Source organism: Carcharhinus amblyrhynchos, chromosome 27, assembly GCF_965287045.1.
Source record: "Carcharhinus amblyrhynchos chromosome 27, sCarAmb.v2.hapA, whole genome shotgun sequence".
Classification (NCBI taxonomy): domain Eukaryota; kingdom Metazoa; phylum Chordata; class Chondrichthyes; order Carcharhiniformes; family Carcharhinidae; genus Carcharhinus; species Carcharhinus amblyrhynchos.
Window position 1 is genome coordinate 42,201,774 of NC_137350.1, and position 19,616 is coordinate 42,221,389.

Sequence of the window (19,616 nt, forward strand, 5' to 3'; positions counted from 1 at the left end):
CCTCTCCCTGTCCCGCACCTCCCCCACCCCCCCCCCCACCCACCCACCCCCCCCCCCCCACCCACCCCCCCCCCCCCACCCACCCACCCACCCCCCCCCCCCCACCCACCCCCCCCCCCCCACCCACCCCCCCCCCCCCCCCCACCCACCCCCCCCCCCCCCCCCACCCCACCCCGCCGCCGCCGCCGCCGCCGCCGCCGCCGCCTCCTCCTCCGCCGCCGCCTCCTCCTCCGCCGCCGCCGCCTCCTCCTCCTTCTCCCGTACTTTGCTTTGTACGCATGCGTTCTAAAAGGGCGCGTTATTTGGTGAAAGCGGAGATCCTGAGGAAAAAGATTGGGAAAATTTAACCGCTGCCCCCCCGCCCCCTCTCCCGGCCCCCCCCCGGATCACTCCCCACCACCCCCCCCCAGGCTCGCTCCCCCCTCCCCCCCCACTCCCGGCTCGCTTCCCCCCCCCCCCCCGGGCTGAGCTGCCGCGATGAGCAAACAGAAGGAGAATGCCGGTGAGTTTCTGCAGATTTAACCGGAGAATCCGGTTTGTTTGGAAGAAAGTTTAAAGTTTGTTTATTAGTCCCAAACAAGTTTACATTAACACTGCAATGAAGTTACTGTGAAAATCCATAGATTGCGGGGGTATTGCTGACTGGTGTTGGGGGTTACCGGCAATATGAACATAAGAAATAGGAGCAGGAGTAGGCCATCTAGCCCTTCGAGCCTGCCCCGCCATTCAATAAGATCATGGCTGATCTGTCGTGGCTCAGTTCCACTTTCCCGCCCTCTCCCCATAACCCTTAATCCCCTCTCTTACCAAAAACCCATCAACCCGTGTCTTAAAAATATTTAGTGAGGCAGCCTCCACCACTTCAACGGGCAGAGAATTCCAGAGATTCACCACCCTTTGAGTGAAGAAGTTCCTCCTCAACTCCGTTCTAAACCGCCCCCCCTTTATCTTGAGGCTGTGCCCCCTAGTCCTACTATCCTTTCTGAGCGGGAAGAGTCTCTCCACCTCTATCCTATCCATCCCATTCGTCATCTTATACGTCTCAATGAGACCTCCCCTCATTCTTCTAAACTCTAACGAGGACAAGCCTAGTTTATTCAGCCTCTCCTCATAGCTCAACCCCCTCAACTCCGGTATCAGCCTAGTAAACCTCCTCTGCACTCCCTCCAAGGCCAAAATATCTTTGCGCAGGTGCGGCGCCCAAAACTGCACACAGTACTCCAGCTGCGGCCTCACCAATGCCCTATACAGCTGCAGCAAGACCTCCCTACTTTTATATTCAATCCCCCTCGCTATGAAGGCCAGCATCCCATTCGCCTTCCTGACCACCTGCTGCACCTGCAAGCTGGGTTTTTGCGACTCATGCACAAGGACCCCGAGGTCCCTCTGCACCGTCGCCTGCTGCAGTTTTTCGCCCTGTAAGTAATAGTCCTTCCTACCATTCTTCCTACCAAAGTGGACCACCTCACACTTGCCAACATTAAATTCCATTTGCCGTTTCCTGGCCCATTCGCCCAGCCTATCTAGATCCTTCTGCAGACTCTCCACACCCTCCGCACAATTTGCCGTTCCCCCAATCTTGGTGTTATCAGCAAATTTCGACACCCTACACTCGGTTCCCTCCTCCAGATCATCTATATAAATGGTAAAAAGCTGAGGCCCCAGCACCGACCCCTGGGGCACTCCACTAGTCACCATCCGCCAATCCGAATAGCACCCGTTGACCCCCACTCTCTGCCTCCTATTTGACAACCAATCCTCTATCCACGCTAACACCCTACCCCCAACTCCATGTCTCTCGACCTTCTGCAATAACCTCTTGTGAGGTACTTTGTCAAACGCCTTCTGAAAATCCAGAAAGACCACATCCACCGGCTCTCCTCTATCCACCGCCCTAGACACATCCTCATAGAACTCCAGTAAATTTGTCAGACACGACTTCCCTTTAATGAAACCGTGCTGCGTCTGCTCTATCAAGCAATTCCCTTCAAGATGCCTCGCAATTTCCTCCTTAATGACAGATTCTAACATTTTACCTACCACAGACATTAAACTAACCGGCCTATAATTCCCCGCCTTTTGCCTGGCACCCTTCTTAAACAATATGACATGAATCCAAGATCCAGGTTGAAGCTGTCCGCATGAATGCGGAACTTGGCTATCAGTTTCTATTCAGCAATTCTGCGTTGTCATGTGTCTTGAAGGCCACCTTGGAGAATGCTTCCCAAAGATTGGAGGCTGAATGCCCTTGACGACTGAAGTGTTCCCCAACAGGAAGGGAACAGTCCTGCCTGGTGATTGTCTAGCACTGTCTCTTCAAAAAGAACAAAGAAAATTACAGCACAGGAACAGACCTGTCAGCTCTCCAAGCCTGCACCAACCATGCTGCCCGAGTGAACTACAACCCTGTACCCTTCCAGGGACCATATCCCTCCATTCCCTTCCTATTTATGCATTTGTCAAGATGCCCCTTAAAAGCCACTTATTATCTGCTTCCACTACCTCCCCCAGAGGCAAGTTCCAGGCACCCACCACCTCAGTGTAAAAAAAAACTTGCCTTGTACATCTCGTCTAGTCTCTCGCACCTTAAACCAATGGCCCTTCGTAATTGACTCTTCCGCCCTGGGAAAGGCTTCTGATTATCCAGTCTGTCCATGCCCCTCAGCTCCTATCATTCCAGTTTATCTGTTTTCTTGGCATCTGCATGGTCTCGCTGATGTACCATGCCTCAGGACATCTTTTCCTGCAGTATATCAGGTAGACAACATTGGCTGAGTATGTACCACATATCTGGTGAATGGTGTTCTCGTGAGATGATGGCAGCCATATCGATGATCCGGCATGTCTTGCAGAGGTTGCTTTGGCAGGGTTGTGTGGTGTTGTGGTCTCTGTTCTGAAGGCCGGTTAGGTTGCTGCAAGCAATAGTCTGTTTGAGGTTGCACAGTTGTTTGAAGGCAAGTTGTGGGGGTGTGGGGATGGCCTTGACGAGATGTTCATCTTCATCAATGACATGTTGAAGACTCCGAAGAAGATGTCATAGCTTCTCAGCCCCGGGGAAGTACTAGATGACGACGGATACTGTGGCTGTGTCCTGTGTTTGTCTTCTGAGGAGTTAGTGTGGTTTTCGCCGTGGCGTGTTGGAACTGTCGATCGATGAGCCAAGCAGCATGTTCTGTTCTTATAAGGGTGCCTTTCAGCATCTGTGACTGTCTGTTGCATTCTTCTCATCTGAGCAGATCCTGTGTATATGGAGGGCTTGTCTGTAGGAGTTGGCTTCTTTAACATGTTAGGGTGGAAGCTGGAGAATTGGAGCATCGTGAGGTACATAAGAATATAAGAACATAAGAAATAGGAGCAGGAGTAGGCCATCTAGCCCTTTGAGCCTGCCCCGCCATTCAATAAGATCATGGCTGATCTGTCACTGCTCAGTTCCACTTTCCCGTCCTCTCCCCATAACCCTTAATCCCCTCTCTTATCAAAAACCCATCAACCCGCGTCTTAAAAATATTTAGCGAGGCAGCCTCCACCACTTCAGGCAGAGAATTCCAGAGATTCACCACCCTTTGAGTGAAGAAGTTCCTCCTCAACTCCATTCTAAACCGCCCCCCTTTTATCTTGAGGCTGTGCCCCCTAGTCCTACTGTCTTTTTTGAGCGGGAAGAGTCTCTCCACCTCTATCCTATCCATCCCATTCATCATCTTATACGTCTCAATGAGATCTCCCCTCATTCTTCTAAACTCTAACGAGTACAAGCCCAGTTTATTCAGCCTCTCCTCATAGCTCAACCCCCTCAACTCCGGTATCAGCCTAGTAAACCTCCTCTGCACTCCCTCCAAGGCCAAAATATCTTTGCGCAGGTGCGGCACCCAAAACTGCACACAGTACTCCAGCTGCGGCCTCACCAATGCCCTATACAGCTGCAGCAAGACCTCCCTACTTTTATATTCAATCCCCCTTGCTATGAAGGCCAGCATCCCATTCGCCTTCCTGACCACCTGCTGCACCTGCAAGCTGGGTTTTTGCGACTCATGCACAAGGACCCCGAGGTCCCTCTGCACCGTTGCATGCTGCAGTTTTTCGCCCTGTAAGTAATAGTCCTTCCTACCATTCTTCCTACCAAAGTGGACCACCTCACGCTTGCCAACATTAAATTCCATTTGCCATTTCCTGGCCCATTCGCCCAGCCTATCTAGATCCTTCTGCAGACTCTCCACACCCTCCGCACAATTTGCCGTTCCCCCAATCTTGGTGTCATCAGCAAATTTCGACACCCTACACTCGGTTCCCTCCTCTATATAAATGGTAAAAATCATCTATATAAATGGTAAAAAGCTGAGGCCCCAGCACCGACCCCTGGGGCACTCCACTAGTCACCATCCGCCAATCCGAATAGCACCCGTTGACCCCCACTCTCTGCCTCCTATTTGACAACCAATCCTCTATCCACGCTAACACCCTACCCCCAACTCCATGTCCCTCAACCTTCTGCAATAACCTCTTGTGAGGTACTTTGTCAAACGCCTTCTGAAAATCTAGAAAGACCACATCCACCGGCTCTCCTCTATCCACCGCCCTAGACACACCCTCATAGAACTCCAGTAAATTTGTCAGACACGACTTCCCTTTAATGAAACCGTGCTGCGTCTGCTCTATCAAGCAATTCCCTTCAAGATGCCTCGCAATTTCCTCCTTAATGACAGATTCTAACATTTTACCCACCACAGACGTTAAACTAACCGGCCTATAATTCCCCGCCTTTTGCCTGGCACCCTTCCTAAACAACGGCGTAACATTAGCCGTTTTCCAATCATCCGAGGTTATTTGTGGACTTGTGTTACAGTGAAGTGCTGAGGTGACCATCCTTGATGAAAATGCATGTGTCCAAAATTGCAGCCGATTTTGGAGCGTAGCTCATGGTGAGTCTGATGCTGGGATGGAACTTGTTGATGTCATCATGTAGATGTTTCAGTGATTCTTTGCCGTGAGTCCAAAGGAAGAAAATGTCATTGATGTATCTAGTGTACAGCGTCGGTTGAAGGTCCTGTGAAGTGATCTTGTTCGAATTTGTGCATGAAGATGGTGGCATATTGAGGTGTGAATTTGGTCCCCATGGCTGTTCTATGTGTCTGGCAGCATTTGTAAGGAGAGAAAAGAGTTGATGTTTCGAGTCCAGATGACCGTTTGTCAAAGCTAAAAGGCATAGAAAGTGGGAGGAAATGAAAGATGAGCCACAGAAACCCGGGGAAAGGGCTGCCAATGGCAGTCGATAGTGAGAATAGAAGGTATGAATGGCCAAACGGCAGAGAAGCTGAAATCAGAGGGTAAGCTATGGCAAATGAAAGTGGAGGGGTGGTGGTATGGGTGGAAAAAAGGTAAAATTGGGAAAAGGGGGGGAAGGGGTGGCAAAGGGGGAGAAAAGGTAAGGAAAGAGGGTAAAATAGTGGGTAAGAGTTGTTGGGGGGGGGGGAGATAAAAAACAGTAAAAAATGAAAACAAAGGGGTTGAGGTGGGGTGGAGCTAATCATCTGAAGTTGAGTTCGATGTTGAAACCAGAAGGCTGTCAAGTGCCTAGCCAGGAGATGAGATGCAGTTCCTCCAGTTTGCATTGAGCTTCACTGGAACATTTCAGCAAGCCATGGACAGACATGTGGGCATGGGAGCAGGATCGTGTGTTAAAATGGCAAGCAGCCAGAAAGTCAGGTTCCTGATTGCGCACAGACTGAAGGTGCTCAGCAAAGTGATCATCCAGTCTACGCTTGGTCTGTCTGAAAAGAGGAGACCACATTGGGAGCAGCGAATGCAATACATCAAATTGAAAGAGATGAAAATGAAACGCAGCTTAACCTGGAATGAGTGTTTTGAACCTTGGATGGTAAGCATGGAAGAGATAAAGGGACAGGTGTTACACCTTCATGGGAAGGTGCCATGAGTGATTGGAGAGGTGTTGGGTATACTGGAGGAGTGGACTAGGTTATCCCAGAGGGAATGCCAACTGAGGGAATTAAGGGGCGATGTTTGGTGGTGGCATCATGCTGGAAATGGTGAAAATGATGGAGGATTATGCTTTGCATGCGGAGGCTGTGGGGGGTGATAGTGAAATGTGAGAACAGGGGGGACTCTATCTTTGTTCTGGGAGAGAGGGGAGGTTGTGAGGGCCGTGCCGTGGGAGATGGACCGCATGCTGTTGAGGGCCATGTCAACAACTGTAGAAGGGAATCCAGGGTTGAGAAAAAGGAGAACCTATTAGAAGCACCACTTTGTAAAAGAAGCATCATTAGAACAAACGCGACGGAGGTAAAGGAGCTGAGAGAAAGGGGTGGAGTCCTTACAGGATGTAGGGTGTGAAGTGCTGCAGTCCAGGTAGCTGTGTGTGTCAGTGGCCTTGTAATGGTCCTGCTGCCAGATTCCAGTTTTCACATTCCAGCATCTGCTGGGTGCTTTTAACCACTGTCTGTGTGAAGTTTGCATATTCTCCCAGTGTCTGCATGGGTTGCCTCCAGCTGCTCCGGTTTCCTCCCACAGCGTGAAGATGTGCAGGTTAGGTTAATTGGCCATGCTAAATTGCCCCTTTAATGTCAGGGTAAATACATGAGATTATGGGAGAGATTGTTGTTGGTGCAGGTACGATGAGCCGAATGTCCCTTTCTGCACTGTAGAGATTCTATGAAAACATCAGAAAACCAATGTTTTTTTAACCAAAACAATATTGCTAGTGTTAAGTGTCTTTGTCTCTTTGTGTCATTGAATTGTAGAAGGTAATTTTAATGGAGAATATCAAACATTTAAATAGACACTTGTCGTTCGTGTAATAGTTAAGTTGCTATATTTTTGTGTTTTGTTCAAATGCTGTGGTTTTAAAGTTGAGAAAATGTAAAAGTGTATGGGCCATTTGGGATTTTGGGAAGATAAACTTCTTAAAAATTGTTCATGGTTGTATGGCTGGCAAAACCACTCATGATGATGGAATACCTTCATAGACTGGGGCCATAGTGTATCGTATGTTCATACTGATGCAGGCCACTTGAGGTCAAAAGTTAGCCAATATGGCCGATTAAATGACAATAATCCCGCAGCTAAATCTGTGATTTTAAGTGTGTTGTTTTTTCAGCCAGAGATGTAACACTGGTGATGAGTATAAAAAGAAAAGTCATTTAGGACTGTGTAATAGCATTTGTTGGAGTAGCCTAGACAGTATTTGATGCAAAAATAACGTTAATACCATTAATGTGAAACCTAATGTGCAGTTAGAGGAGTTGAAGTGTGTACTGAAGTCACTGTCTGTCTTTGGAAAGGGTGACAGCAATAAGTCCAGTTTGATACTCCTTTATTTCCTTAGATATCCATGTCTGATTATCTCTTTTTCTACAGTCCTTCCTTATCAGTGGTATATACTTTTGCTGAGCACTGTGAAAGATCATTTTGAAAGTCCACCACTGTTCCTCAACTGTCCCACTATAAAGTTTTTGCTCCCAGTCTACCTTGACCAACTCCTTCCTCGTCCCTTTTTATAGTCTTTTTTAAGCACAAGGTTCAAGCAGCATAAATGTTAAGCATCAAATTGTTGATGGTGCATTCAAGATATATCAGTAAATGTTTAATGTGGGGCTTTAAATTTTGATTTGGTTTATTGTTGTCATATATATTAGTATACATGAAAAGTATTGTTTCTTGAGCACTATACAGACAAAGTATACCGTACTTTGTAGAAGTAAAGGAAAGGGTGTAGAATGTAGTTTTGAAGTCATAGCTAGGGTCTTGAAAAAGATCAATTTAATATAAGGTAGGTCGATTCAAAAGTCTGATGGTAGCAGGGAAGAAACTGCTCTTGGGTTGGTTGATACATGACCTCAAAGTTTTGTATCTTTTTCCCAACGGAAGAAGGTTGAGGAGAGTATGTTTGGGACGCGTGGGGTTCTTGATTATGCTGGCTGGCGTCAATGGATGGGAGGCTGGTTTGCGTGATGCACTGGGCTTTATTTATGACCCTTTGTAGTTTCTTGGGGTATTAGACAGAATAGAAGCCAAACCAAGCTGTATACATTGGAATGCTTGCTTTCAATGGTGCATCTGTAAGAGTTGGTGAGAGTTGTAGCATTCATACCAAATTTCCTTAGCTTCCTGAAAAAGTTGAGGCATTGGCTCATTCTTGCCTATAGTGTCGGCGTGGAGGGACCAGGACAGTTTGTTGGTGATGTGGGCGCCTAGAAACTTGAAACTCTCGGCTATTTCTACTTCATCCCATTGATATAGACAGGGGTCTGTCCTCCACTACACCACCTGAAGATGCCAATAAAGTGGCTGCTTTGTCCTGGGTGGTGTCAAGCATTTTATATATTATTGAAGCTGCACTCACCTATGGAGAATATTCTGGTGCACTCCTGACTTGTGCCTTGTAGTTGTACCTCGGTGTAATGAATTCTCAAATTGAACATTGGTGAGCAGATAATACAACTTGGTAGCATCATTGATAACATCTTCCATTGGATTGGTCATTGAGAGTACACTGTTGGGAGTTTATTGGCTGGATTGCGTTTGTCCTGCTTTTTGTGGACAGGGAAGGCAGTTTTCCACATTACTGGATCGATACCAGTGTTGTGGCTGTCCTGGAACTACTAGGTGTGGTTTGTTCAGGTGTATGTCTTAAGCAGTACAGCTGAGATGATGTTAGTGCACATAGCCTTTCTTGTGTGCAACACATTTAGCTGTGTACTTTTCATCGGAAGTGAATTAAATTAGCTGAAGCCTTGCATCTGTGATCATGGGACCTCAGGACACCCCCCACCTCCCCAGAGCCAAACACACACACACACACACACACACGCACACACACACAGCCACGGTTTCCTCCCACATTCTGAAAGACATGCTGATTAAGTGCATTGACTCAAACAGACGCTAGAGTGTGGTGACCAGAGGAATTTCACGCTAACTTCATTGCAGTGTTAATGTAAGCCTTACTTTGACTAATAAACTTTTAAAAACTCTAGTGAAGGTGGTTGCAAACTGTTACTAAATGTAGATTGTACCAGATGTCTAACAATAAATGATGGCAATGTTGATATTGGGAATATATTGTGGTTTATAATTAATCTAAAATGAACATCTCACTTCTGATGCTATGAAGGTTAAACAATGATTATGGATTGAGTGAGTTTTGTACTAGGGAATGAATTCATGCTTAAAAGGTCAAGAAATTATTGTAATTGAAATTACAAATTTTTTTTTTTAGCTGCTTCTGTTATTTTGAAGTATTTGAACGACCAGAATCGGCCATACAGTGCACAAGATGTTTTTGGAAATCTCCAGCGCGAATATGGTTTTGGAAAGACAGTAAGATTGTTTTGTGTTGCTGTTTTAGTCTCTATTAATTTGAAATAATATGTCTATCTGAGACTTGAGAATTTTTGAGGCCTAGAACTGCCTCTGGGAACACCTCAGGCCAAGGAAACCTGTTCCTTTGGCATGTTAGTCAACTCATTTGACATTAACATATGAACAGTGCAAGACCCACTTCCATCCTGTCTGTCCAATAATGCTGGTGCTATTTGTACCACAATATATATACAACCCCCCACTCCATCCACATCTATGAAATCAATCTCCTGGGAGAAGCTAAAAAGCTAGGCCAGTTTTGGACGAATATCAGGAAAATTTCTATTCGACATCTTTAGAGGTGTGAGACTAGTCCAGTAGACTACCATGACCATGATTAGTGTTATGTAATCTACAGTGTCTTAATTGATCTCAGCTACAGCCAGAAATGGTATACAGAGTAAAGCTCCTTCTATACTGTCCCCATCAAATGCTCCCAGGACAGGTACAGCATGGGGTTAGATACAGAATAAAGCTCCCTTGACATCATCCCCATCAAACACTGCCAGAACAGGTACAGCACAGGGTTAGATACAGAGTAAAGTCACATTATAGGAAGAATGTGATTGCACTAGAGAGGGTGCAGAGCTGATTCACCAGGATGTTGCCAGGCCTGAAGTGTTTCAGCTACAAAGAGAGGCTGGTTAAGCTGGGGTTATTTTCTTTGGATCAGAGAAGGCTGAAGGGAGGACTTGATTGAAATGTACAAAATTATGAGGGACACAGGGTAGATAGAAAGAAAGCTTTCCCCTTATTAGTGGGGTCAGTAACTGGGTAGCAGATATTCAAGTTAAGGGGCAGGACATTTCAAGGGGATTTTACCCAGAGAGTGATGGGAATCTGGAACTCGGTGCTTGAGAGGGTGATAGAGGCCGGAACACTCACAATACTTAAGAAGTGTTTAGGTGAGCTCTTGAAATGCCATCGCATACATGGCTAAGGAGCAAGTGCTAGAAAATGGGATTAGGTGAGTACTTGATATCCGTGTAGACACAATGGGCCGAAGTGTGTCTTTCTGTGCTGGAAAACTCCATAACTGTAATCCCTGCTTGACATTCATGTACAACAAGAGACTGTGGAGGGTCCAAGATGGTGGGTCATCCACCACCTTCTTAATGACCAGTTAGGGATGGGAAATAAATGCTGATCTACCCAATGACATCCCTACAATTCAGAAGGAGTCTGCATCGATAACGATCAAATCCAAACCCTATCCCCGTAACTCCACATATTTACCCTGTTAATCCCCTGATATCAGGGTCAATTTAACATGGCCAATCAACCTAGCCTGCACACCTTTGGATTGTGGGAGGAAACTGGAGCACCCAGAGGAAACCCACGCAGACACAGGGAAAATGTGCGAACTCCATTCATCTGCAAACTTGGAGCGCATTCCTCAACGCCAGACTGATTTCCTGCGTTGGCGGGACTGACGTAAGAGGAGTGCAAGATGAAAAGTGTTTTGAAAAGGAGGTTGATTTCCCCCCCTCTAAGAACTAATACCAAAACACTCAAATTGGAGTCCCTCGCCCTATAATCTGTAAAAAGTGTGTGAGAAGTGCTGTGACCTGTGCTTCAGCAACTTCTGGTGGTTAAATACAAAATAAATCTGACACTCACTCTAAAATCAACAAGTAACAATTTATTTATCTAACAGTGAACAAATTAACTAAACTGTTAGCAAACCAAATAAATCCCATCTATTAACTATTCCCAAATAAAACAAGATTCTGATGGTATGATATTCCAATAAATACAATCACTACTCGTTAACAAAAATAGAATTTCAACTTTTAAAAAAGACACTTGTGATTTTTGCAAGCACTGACTGGTTGGGTATAGTGTGTGGCCCAAGTAGTTTCATACCTTGAATGAAAACTGACAGATCCCTCAAATATATTTGTAATAAGAACATAAGAAATAGGAGCAGGAATAGGCCATCTAGCTCAAGGCCTGCCCTGCCATTCAATAAGATCATGGCTGATCTGAAAGTGATTCAGTTCCACTTACCTGCCTGCTCCCCATAACCCTTAATCCCCTTATTAATCAGAAATCTATCTACCTGTGACTTAAACATATTCAACGAGGTAGCCTCCACCACTTCAATGGGTAGCGAATTCCAGAGATTCACTACCCCCTGAGAGAAGAACTTCCTCCTCAACTCTGTTCTAAACTGACTCCCCCTTATTTTGAGGCTGTGTCCTCTAGTTCTTGTTACCTTTCTAATGGAAAGAATCTCTCTGCCTCCACCCTATCTAGCCCCTTCATTATCTTATATGTCTCTGTAAGATCACCCTTCAGCCTTCTAAACTCCAACGAGTACAGGCCCAATCTACTCAATCTCTCCTCATAAGATAACCCCCTTCATCTCTGGTATCAACCTGGTGAACCTTCTCTGTACTCCCTCCAAGGCCAATATATCCTTTTGCAAATAAGGGGACCAAAACTGCACACATTACTCCAGTTGCGGCCTCACCAGTACCCTGTACAGTTGCAGCAAGACCTCCCTGCTTTTATATTCTATCCCCCTCGCTATAAAGGCCAACATTCCATTCGCCTTCTTGATCACCTGCTGCACCTGCAGACTGGGTTTTTGCGATTCATGCACAAGGACTCCCAGGTCCCTCTGCACAGTAGCATGTTGTAATTTTTCACCATTTAAATAATAGTCCATTTTACTATTATTCCTTCCAAAGTGGATAACCTCACACTTGCCAACGTTATACTCCATCTGCCAGATCCTCGCCCATTCACTCAGCCTATCCAAATCTCTCTGCAGACTTTCCACGTTCTCCATGCAATTTGCTTTCCCACTCATCTTTGTGTCATCAGCAAACTTTGTTACCCTACACTCGGTCCCTTCCTCCAGATCGTCTATGTATATGGTAAACAGTGGAGGCCCCAGCACCGATCCCTGTGGCACTCCAATGGTCACCAACAGACGACCGGAAAAGCACCCATTTATTCCAACACTCTGCTTCCTGTTAGATAGCCAATCCTCAATCCACGCTAACACTTTACCCCCAACTCCATTTACCTTAATCTTCTGCAGCAACCTTTTGTGAGGCACCTTATCGAACGCCTTCTGGAAATCTAAAAACACCACATCCACCGGTTCCCCTCTGTCTACCGCACTCATTACATCTTCATAAAAATCCAGTAAATTTGTCAGACACGACTTTCCCTTCATGAATCCATGCTGCGTCTGCTTGATCAAACCATTCTTTTCCAGGTGTCCTGCTATTTCTTCTTTAATGATGGATTCCAGCATTTTCCCAACTACGGACGTTAAGCTAACTGGCCTGTAGTTACCCGCCTTTTGTCTACTTCGTTTTTTAAACAGCAGCGTCACATTAGCTGTTTTCTAATCAGCCGGCACTTTTCTAGAGTCCAGCGAATTTGATAAATTACTACCAATGCATCTGCTATTACTTCTGCTATTTCTTTCAGTACCCTGGGATGCATTCCATCCGGACCTGGGGAGTTGTCTACCTTTAGTCCCATTAGCCTACCCAGCACTACCTCTTTAGTAATAGTAATCATTTTAAGGACCTCACCCCCTACTGTCCCACGACCATTAATGTTCGGTAAGCTATTTGTGCCCTCTACTGTGAAGACCGATGCAAAAAACTTGTTTAAGGCCTCGGCCATTTCCTCGTTTCCCATTATTAAATCCCTCTTCTCGTTTCCCATTATTAAATCCCTCCTCGTCTTCTAAGGGTCCAACGTTTACTTTAGCCAGTCTTTATGATTTTAGTCTGTATTATTTGGTGATAATTTTACACACAACTAAATCTCACTTGGGTAATTTAGAATATATGTCTGGATTAGTGCAGCTACAACTGCACTCGAGAAGCTTGACACCATGCAGGCCAAAGCAACCAGGTTGATTGGTGTCCACCCCATTACCTTAAGCATTACTTTCTCTACTAGCAACTCAGAGACAGCAGTGTTTACTATCTACAAGATGCATTGCAGCAACCGACCAAGGATGCTTTGACAGCACTTTCCAAACTCTCAACCTCTTCCACCTAGAATGACAAGGGCAATAAATGCAGTATCATCCACTGCACGTTCCTGTCCAAGTGGCACACCATCCTGCCTTGGATTGTTGCTGTGTTAAAATTCTCTGACTCCCTGACTAAACAGCACTGTGGGTGTATGACCTGCAGTGGTTCAAGAGGGCAAGTCTCCACCATCTCTTCAAGAGCAGTTAGAGATGGGCAATAAATTCTGGCATAGCCAGTGATTCTCACATCTTGTGCCAGCATTTAAAAGATTTGTTAGTTTTAGAAATGCATGTTTTCATTAGTCTGGTTTCCAGTTATTAATAGCAGTTTCCTGGGAGCTTGCAGCCTCTTCATACTGGTAGCGTGTTCTGATACCTGCATTATGATTTGAGTTTTGTCCATCTGGAATGAAACCATATGCTGGCATGCCTGAGGCATTGACATTAACATTGGAATGGCTCTTGTTATTAAGGCTTTGCTGTAGCAGTTTCTTCATCACTTGTAATCTTTTGTTACAGGCTGCAGTGAAAGCTCTCGAGCAACTAACTCAAGATGGTAAAATAAAAGAAAAAGTGTATGGGAAACAGAAAATTTATTTTGCTGATCAGGTGAGAAAATTGTTTTTCTCAGTTCGGGTGTTAGGTTTTGAAGGTAGGATATTTACATAGATGCAGGAGCAGGCCATTCGGCCCTTTGAGCCTGCTGCGCTGTTCATTTTGATCATGGCTGATCATCAAATTCAATATCCTGATCCCTGACCCTGGAGAGCTGTGTTCACAAACATGGCATATATAGACAGAGATGCAATTGCAAGATAAAGTGGATGAGTTTAGAGCGTGGATCGCTGCTTGGGAATATGATGCGGTGGCCATTACAGAGACTTGGATGTCTCAGGAACAGGACTGGGTACTTCAGGTGCCGGGATTCAGATGTTTCAGGAAGGACAAGGAGAGAGGCAAAAGACGGGGGAGAGTGGCACTGTTGATCAGGGATAGTGTCACAGCTGTAAAGAAGGTGAACGCCGTGGAGGGATTGTCTACGGAGTCTCTGTGGGTGGAAGTTAGGAACAGCAAGGGGTCGGTAACTTTGCTGGGTGTTTTCTATAGGCCGCCCAATAGTGACAGGGATGTTGAGATGCAGATAGGGAAACAGATCCTAGAGAGATGTAGAAATAACAGAGTTGTTGTGATGGGAGACTTTAATTTCCCAAACATCGACTGCAATATCTCTAGGGTAAGGGGTTTGGATGGGAAGGAATTTGTTAGGTATGTTCAGGAGGGTTTCCTGACACTGTGTGGCTAAGCCTACGAGAGGAGAGGCTGTACTTGATGTGGTGCAGGCTAATGAACCTGGACAGGTGTTGGATCTCTCGGTGGGAGAACATCTTGGGGATAGCGATCATAAATTATCTCCTTTGCGATGGCGTTGGAAAGAGATAGGATCAGGCAGGCTAGGAAAGTGTTTATCTGGAGTAAGGGGAAATATGAAGCCAGCAGGCAGAAAATTAGACGAGTAAGTTGGAAGGGGGTGTTCTTGGGGACAAGTACCGAAGGAAGGTGGCGGATATTCAAGGAATGTTTGTCTGGAGCTCTGCACGACAACGTTCCGATAAGACAGGGAGGTTTTGGTAGGTCACGGGAACCGTGGTGCACGAAGGTTGTCATGAACCTAGACAGAAGAAAAGAAAGGCGTACAGAAGGTTCAGGGAGCTTGGCGATGTCAAGGATCTAGAGGAGTATACGGGTTGTAGGAAGGAGCTTAAAAAGGAAATTGGGAGAGCCAGAAAGGGTCATGAGAAGGCCTTGGCAGGTAAGATGAAGGAGAACCCCAAGGCGTTCTACAAATATGTGAAGAGTAAAAGGATGAAGGAGTTGAGGGGGTTGAACTATGAGGAGAGGCTGAATAAACTAGGCTTGTACTCGTTAGAGTTTAGAAGAATGAGGGGAGATCTTATTGAGACGTATAAGATGTTGAATGGGATGGATAGGATAGAAGTGGAGAGGCTCTTCCCGCTCAGAAAGGACTGTAGGACTAGCGGGCACAGCCTCAGGATAAAGGGGGGGCGGTTTAGAACGGAGTTGAGGAGGAACTTCTTCACTCAAAGGGTGGTGAATCTCTGGAATTCTCTGCCCATTGAAGTGGTGAAGGCTGCCTCGCTCAATATTTTTAAGACACGGGTTGATAGGTTTTTGATAGGCAGGGGGATTAAGGGTTATGGGGAGAGGGCGGGAATGTGGAACTGAGCCACGACAGATCAGCCATGATCTTATTGAATGGCGGGGCAGGCTCGAGGGGCTAGATGGCCTACTCCTGCTCCTATTTCTTATTATGAGAAGTGAAGGGATAGGACCTATAAAAGGTGAAGGGGGAAAAGTCTGTGTGGAACCGGAAGAAATGGCAGAGGTGCTTAATGAGTACTTTGCCTCGGCATTCATGGTGGAAAGTGATCTGGGAGGTTGTACTACAGGTTTGCGGCAGACTGAAAAGATTGAGTATGTGGTCGTTAAGAAAGAGGATGTGTTGGAACTATTAAATTGCATCAAGATAGATAAGTCGCCGGGACCGGATGGGATGTACCCCAGGTTACTGTGGGAGGTGAGGAAAGAGATTGCAGAGCCCCTGGCGATGATTTTTGCATCGTTGATGGAGATGAGAGAGGTTCCAGAGGTTCCGGAGGATTGGAGGATTGTGGATGTTGTTCCTATTTTCAAGAAAAGGAACAGGGATAGCCTAGGAAATTACCGACTGGTGAGTCTGACCTCAGTGGTTGGTAAGTTGATGGAGAGGATACTGAGGGACAGGATTTATGAACATTTAGAGAAGTTTAGAATGATCAGAAATAGTCAGCACGGCTTTGTCAAAGGCAGGTTGTGCCTTACGAGCCTAGTTGAATTCTTTGAAAATGTGACTGAACACATTGACGAAGGAAGAGCAGTGGATGTGGTTTACATGGACTTCAGCAAGGCGTTTGATAAGGTCCCCCATGCAAGACTTCTTGAAAAAGTGAGAGGGCATGTTATCCAAGGGGCTGTTGCCTTGTGGATCCAGAACTGGCTTGCTTGCAGAAGGCAGACAGTGGTTGTGGATGAGTGTTTTTCTGCATAGAGGTCGGTCACCAGTGGAGTGCCCCAGGGATCTGTTCTAGGACCCTTGCTGTTTGTCATTTTCATAACTGACCTGGATGAGGAAGTGGAGGGATGGGTTTGTAAGGTTGCCGATGACACGAAGGTTAGTGGTGTTGTGGATAGTCTGGAGGGATGTCAGAAGTTGCAGCGTGACATAGATAGGATGCAAGACTGGGCGGTGAAGTGGCAGATGGACTTCAACACGGATAAGTGTGTAGTGGTCCATTTTGGCAGGTCCAATGGGATGAAGGAGTATAATATCAAGGGTAGGACTCTTAGCAGTGTAGATGATCAGAAGGACCTTGGGGTCCGGGTCCATTAGGGCTCTTAAATCGGCCTCCCAGGTGGAGGATGTGGTCAGGAAGGTGTATGGTGTACTAGCCTTTGTTAATCAAGGGATTGAGTTTAGGAGTCAGGAGATAATGCTGCAACTTTATAAGACCCTTGTCAGACCCCACTTGGAGTACTGTGCGCAGTTCTGGTCACCTCACTACAGGAAGGATGTGGAAGCAATTGAAAGGGTGCAGAGGAGATTTACAAGGATGTTGCCTGGATTGGGAGCATGCCTTATGAGGATAGGTTGAGGAAGCTAGGTCTTTTCTCCTTGGAGAGACGAATGATGAGACACGACCTGATAGAGGTTTGTAAGATGTTGAGAGGTATAGATAGGGTGGATTCTCAGAGGCTATTTCTCAGGGCTGAAATGGTCACTACAAGAGGACACAGGTTTACGGTGCTGGGGAGTAGGTACAGAGGAGATGTCAGGGGTAAGTTTTTCACGCAGAGGGTGGTGAGTGAGTGGAATCGGCTGCTGTCGGTGGTGGTGAAGGCGAACTCGTTGGGGTCTTTTAAAAGACTTCTGAATGAGTATATGGGATTTAATGGGATTGGGAGTTATAGATAGGCCTGGTAGGTAGGGATGTGATCGGCGCAACCGAAGGGCCTGTTTGTGCTGTAGTGTTCTATGTTCTATAATAGCTGGCATATGAGCTTTACAGGTAATTAAGTCTTTATAGGTACAGGCAATTACATAATCGTGGAATCCCTACAATGCAGAAGAAAGCCATTTGGCCCATCTTGTCTGCACCAACAACAATCCCACCCAAGCCCTGTCCTCGTAACCCCACTTATTTACCCCCCCCCAATCCCTCTAATTTATGCATCCTGGAACACCAAAGGGCAATTTAGCACGGCCAATCAACCTAACACACACATCTTTGGGAGAAAACCGGAGCATCCAGGAGGAAACCCATGCCGACGCAGGGAGAATGTGTAAACACCACACAGTCAGTCACCCAAGCTGGGAATTGAACCCAGGTCCCTGGAGCTGTGAGGCAGCAATGCTAGCCACTGTGCCATCTTGCCGCCCTAATGCGAGTGGAGCGAGAGAGAATCACAAATTGAAGAGGTTTGAATTGTATCAACCCAGGGCAGTTAGTGGGATTTTGCAAGCCCAGCCAAACAGTGGGGGTTACATGTAGTGTGACGTGAACCAAGATCCTGGTTGCGGCCATCCTCATGCATACGGAACATGGCTATCAGTTTCTGCAAAATCCTACTAATTGTCCTGGCTTGCGACAATTCATACCTCCTTAACCTGTGATTATCCCTCTCTCCACTCGCATTGCCTGTACTGTAAAGACTTTATAATCTATAAAGACTGGCATTCTAACTATTATCTTGCAATTGTTTCTCTGTCTATACTTGCTGTGTTTGTGAACCCAACTCTCCACTCACCTGAAGAAGGAGCAACTCTCAGAAAGCTCGTGATACCAAATAAACCTGCTGGACTTCAACCTGATGTTGTGAGATTTCTTACTGTGCCCTCCCCAGTCCAACGCCACATCTCCACATTACGTCTATGGGCCCTGGAAGAGTTCCAATGGATTGGAGAGTAGCTAATATAACCCCACTTTTTTGAAAAGGAGGGAGAGAGAAAAAGGGAAATTTATAGACCGGTTTGCCTGACATTGGTGGTGGGGAAAATGCTGGAGTCAGTTATTAAGGATGTAATAACTGAGCATCAGTCCGAGTCAGTGTGGATTCACTAAAGGGAAATCATGCTTGACAAATCTTGTGGAATTATTTGAGGATGTGACCAGTAGAGTTGAGAAGGGTAAACCAGTGGATGTTGTGATCTGGACTTGCAACAGGCTTTTGTTTAGGTCCCACTTCAAAGATTAGTGAGCAAAATTAAAGTTCATGGTATTAGGGGAATGTATTTATGTGACTAGAGAACTGGATGGCAGACAGGAAGCAGAGTGGGAATAAATGGGTCCTCTTCAGAGTGGCAAGCATGATGAGTGGAGTACCGCAGGGTTCAGTGCTGGGACTCCACTATTGACAATATACATTAATGATTTGGACGTAGGAATTAAATGCAACATCTCCAAATTTGCAGAGAACACTAAGCTGGTTGGCAGTGTGTGCTGTAAAGAGGATGCTAGGAGGCTGTAGGGTGACTTGGACTGGCTGGTTGGGTGGGCAAATCATTGGCAAATGCAATATAATGTGGATAAATGTGAGGTTATTCACTTTGGTGGCAAAAACAGGAAAGAAGATTATTATTTGAATGGTGGCAGTTTAGGAAAAGGGGAAGTGCGTCGTGACCTGAGTGTCATGGTGGAACAGTCGCTGAAGGTTGGCATGCAGGTACAGCAAGCAGTGAGGAAAGTTAATGACCTGCTGGCCTCATAGCAAGAGGAATTCAGTACAGGAGTAGGGATGTCTTGTTGCAGTTATACAGGGCCTTGGTGAGGCCACACCTTGAGTATTGTGTGTGGTTTTGATTTCCTAATCCGAGGGAGGACATTCTTGCCATTGTGGGAGTGCAGCGAAGGTTCACCGGATTGATTCTTGGAATGGCAGAACTGACGTATGAAGAGAGACTGGATCGACTGGGCTTGTACTCACTGGAATTTAGAATTTGGTTTGATTTATTATTGTGATATGTAATAACATACAATGAAAAGTATTGTTTCTTGCACACTATACAGACAAAGCTGTTCATAGAGAAGGAAACTTTATCATAGAATTGTAGCTGACATGCCAAATTTCCTTAGTCTTCTGAGAAAGTAGAGGCGTTGGTGGACTTTCTTAACTATGGTGT

The 19,616-nt window shown here is 46.0% G+C and overlaps 1 protein-coding gene across 1 annotated transcript in view; it reads left to right on the plus strand.

Annotated features, from left to right (window-relative positions):
- Positions 1 to 477: 477 nt before the first annotated feature.
- psmc3ip (PSMC3 interacting protein) overlaps positions 478 to 19,616 on the plus strand; it is a 39,445-nt gene continuing 20,306 nt past the window's right edge. The window contains exons 1-3 of the mRNA XM_080213389.1: positions 478 to 502; positions 9,230 to 9,330; positions 13,901 to 13,990. Of these exons, the coding sequence (XP_080069515.1) occupies positions 478 to 502; positions 9,230 to 9,330; positions 13,901 to 13,990 (216 nt within the window). The remainder of the gene's footprint in view (positions 503 to 9,229; positions 9,331 to 13,900; positions 13,991 to 19,616) is intronic.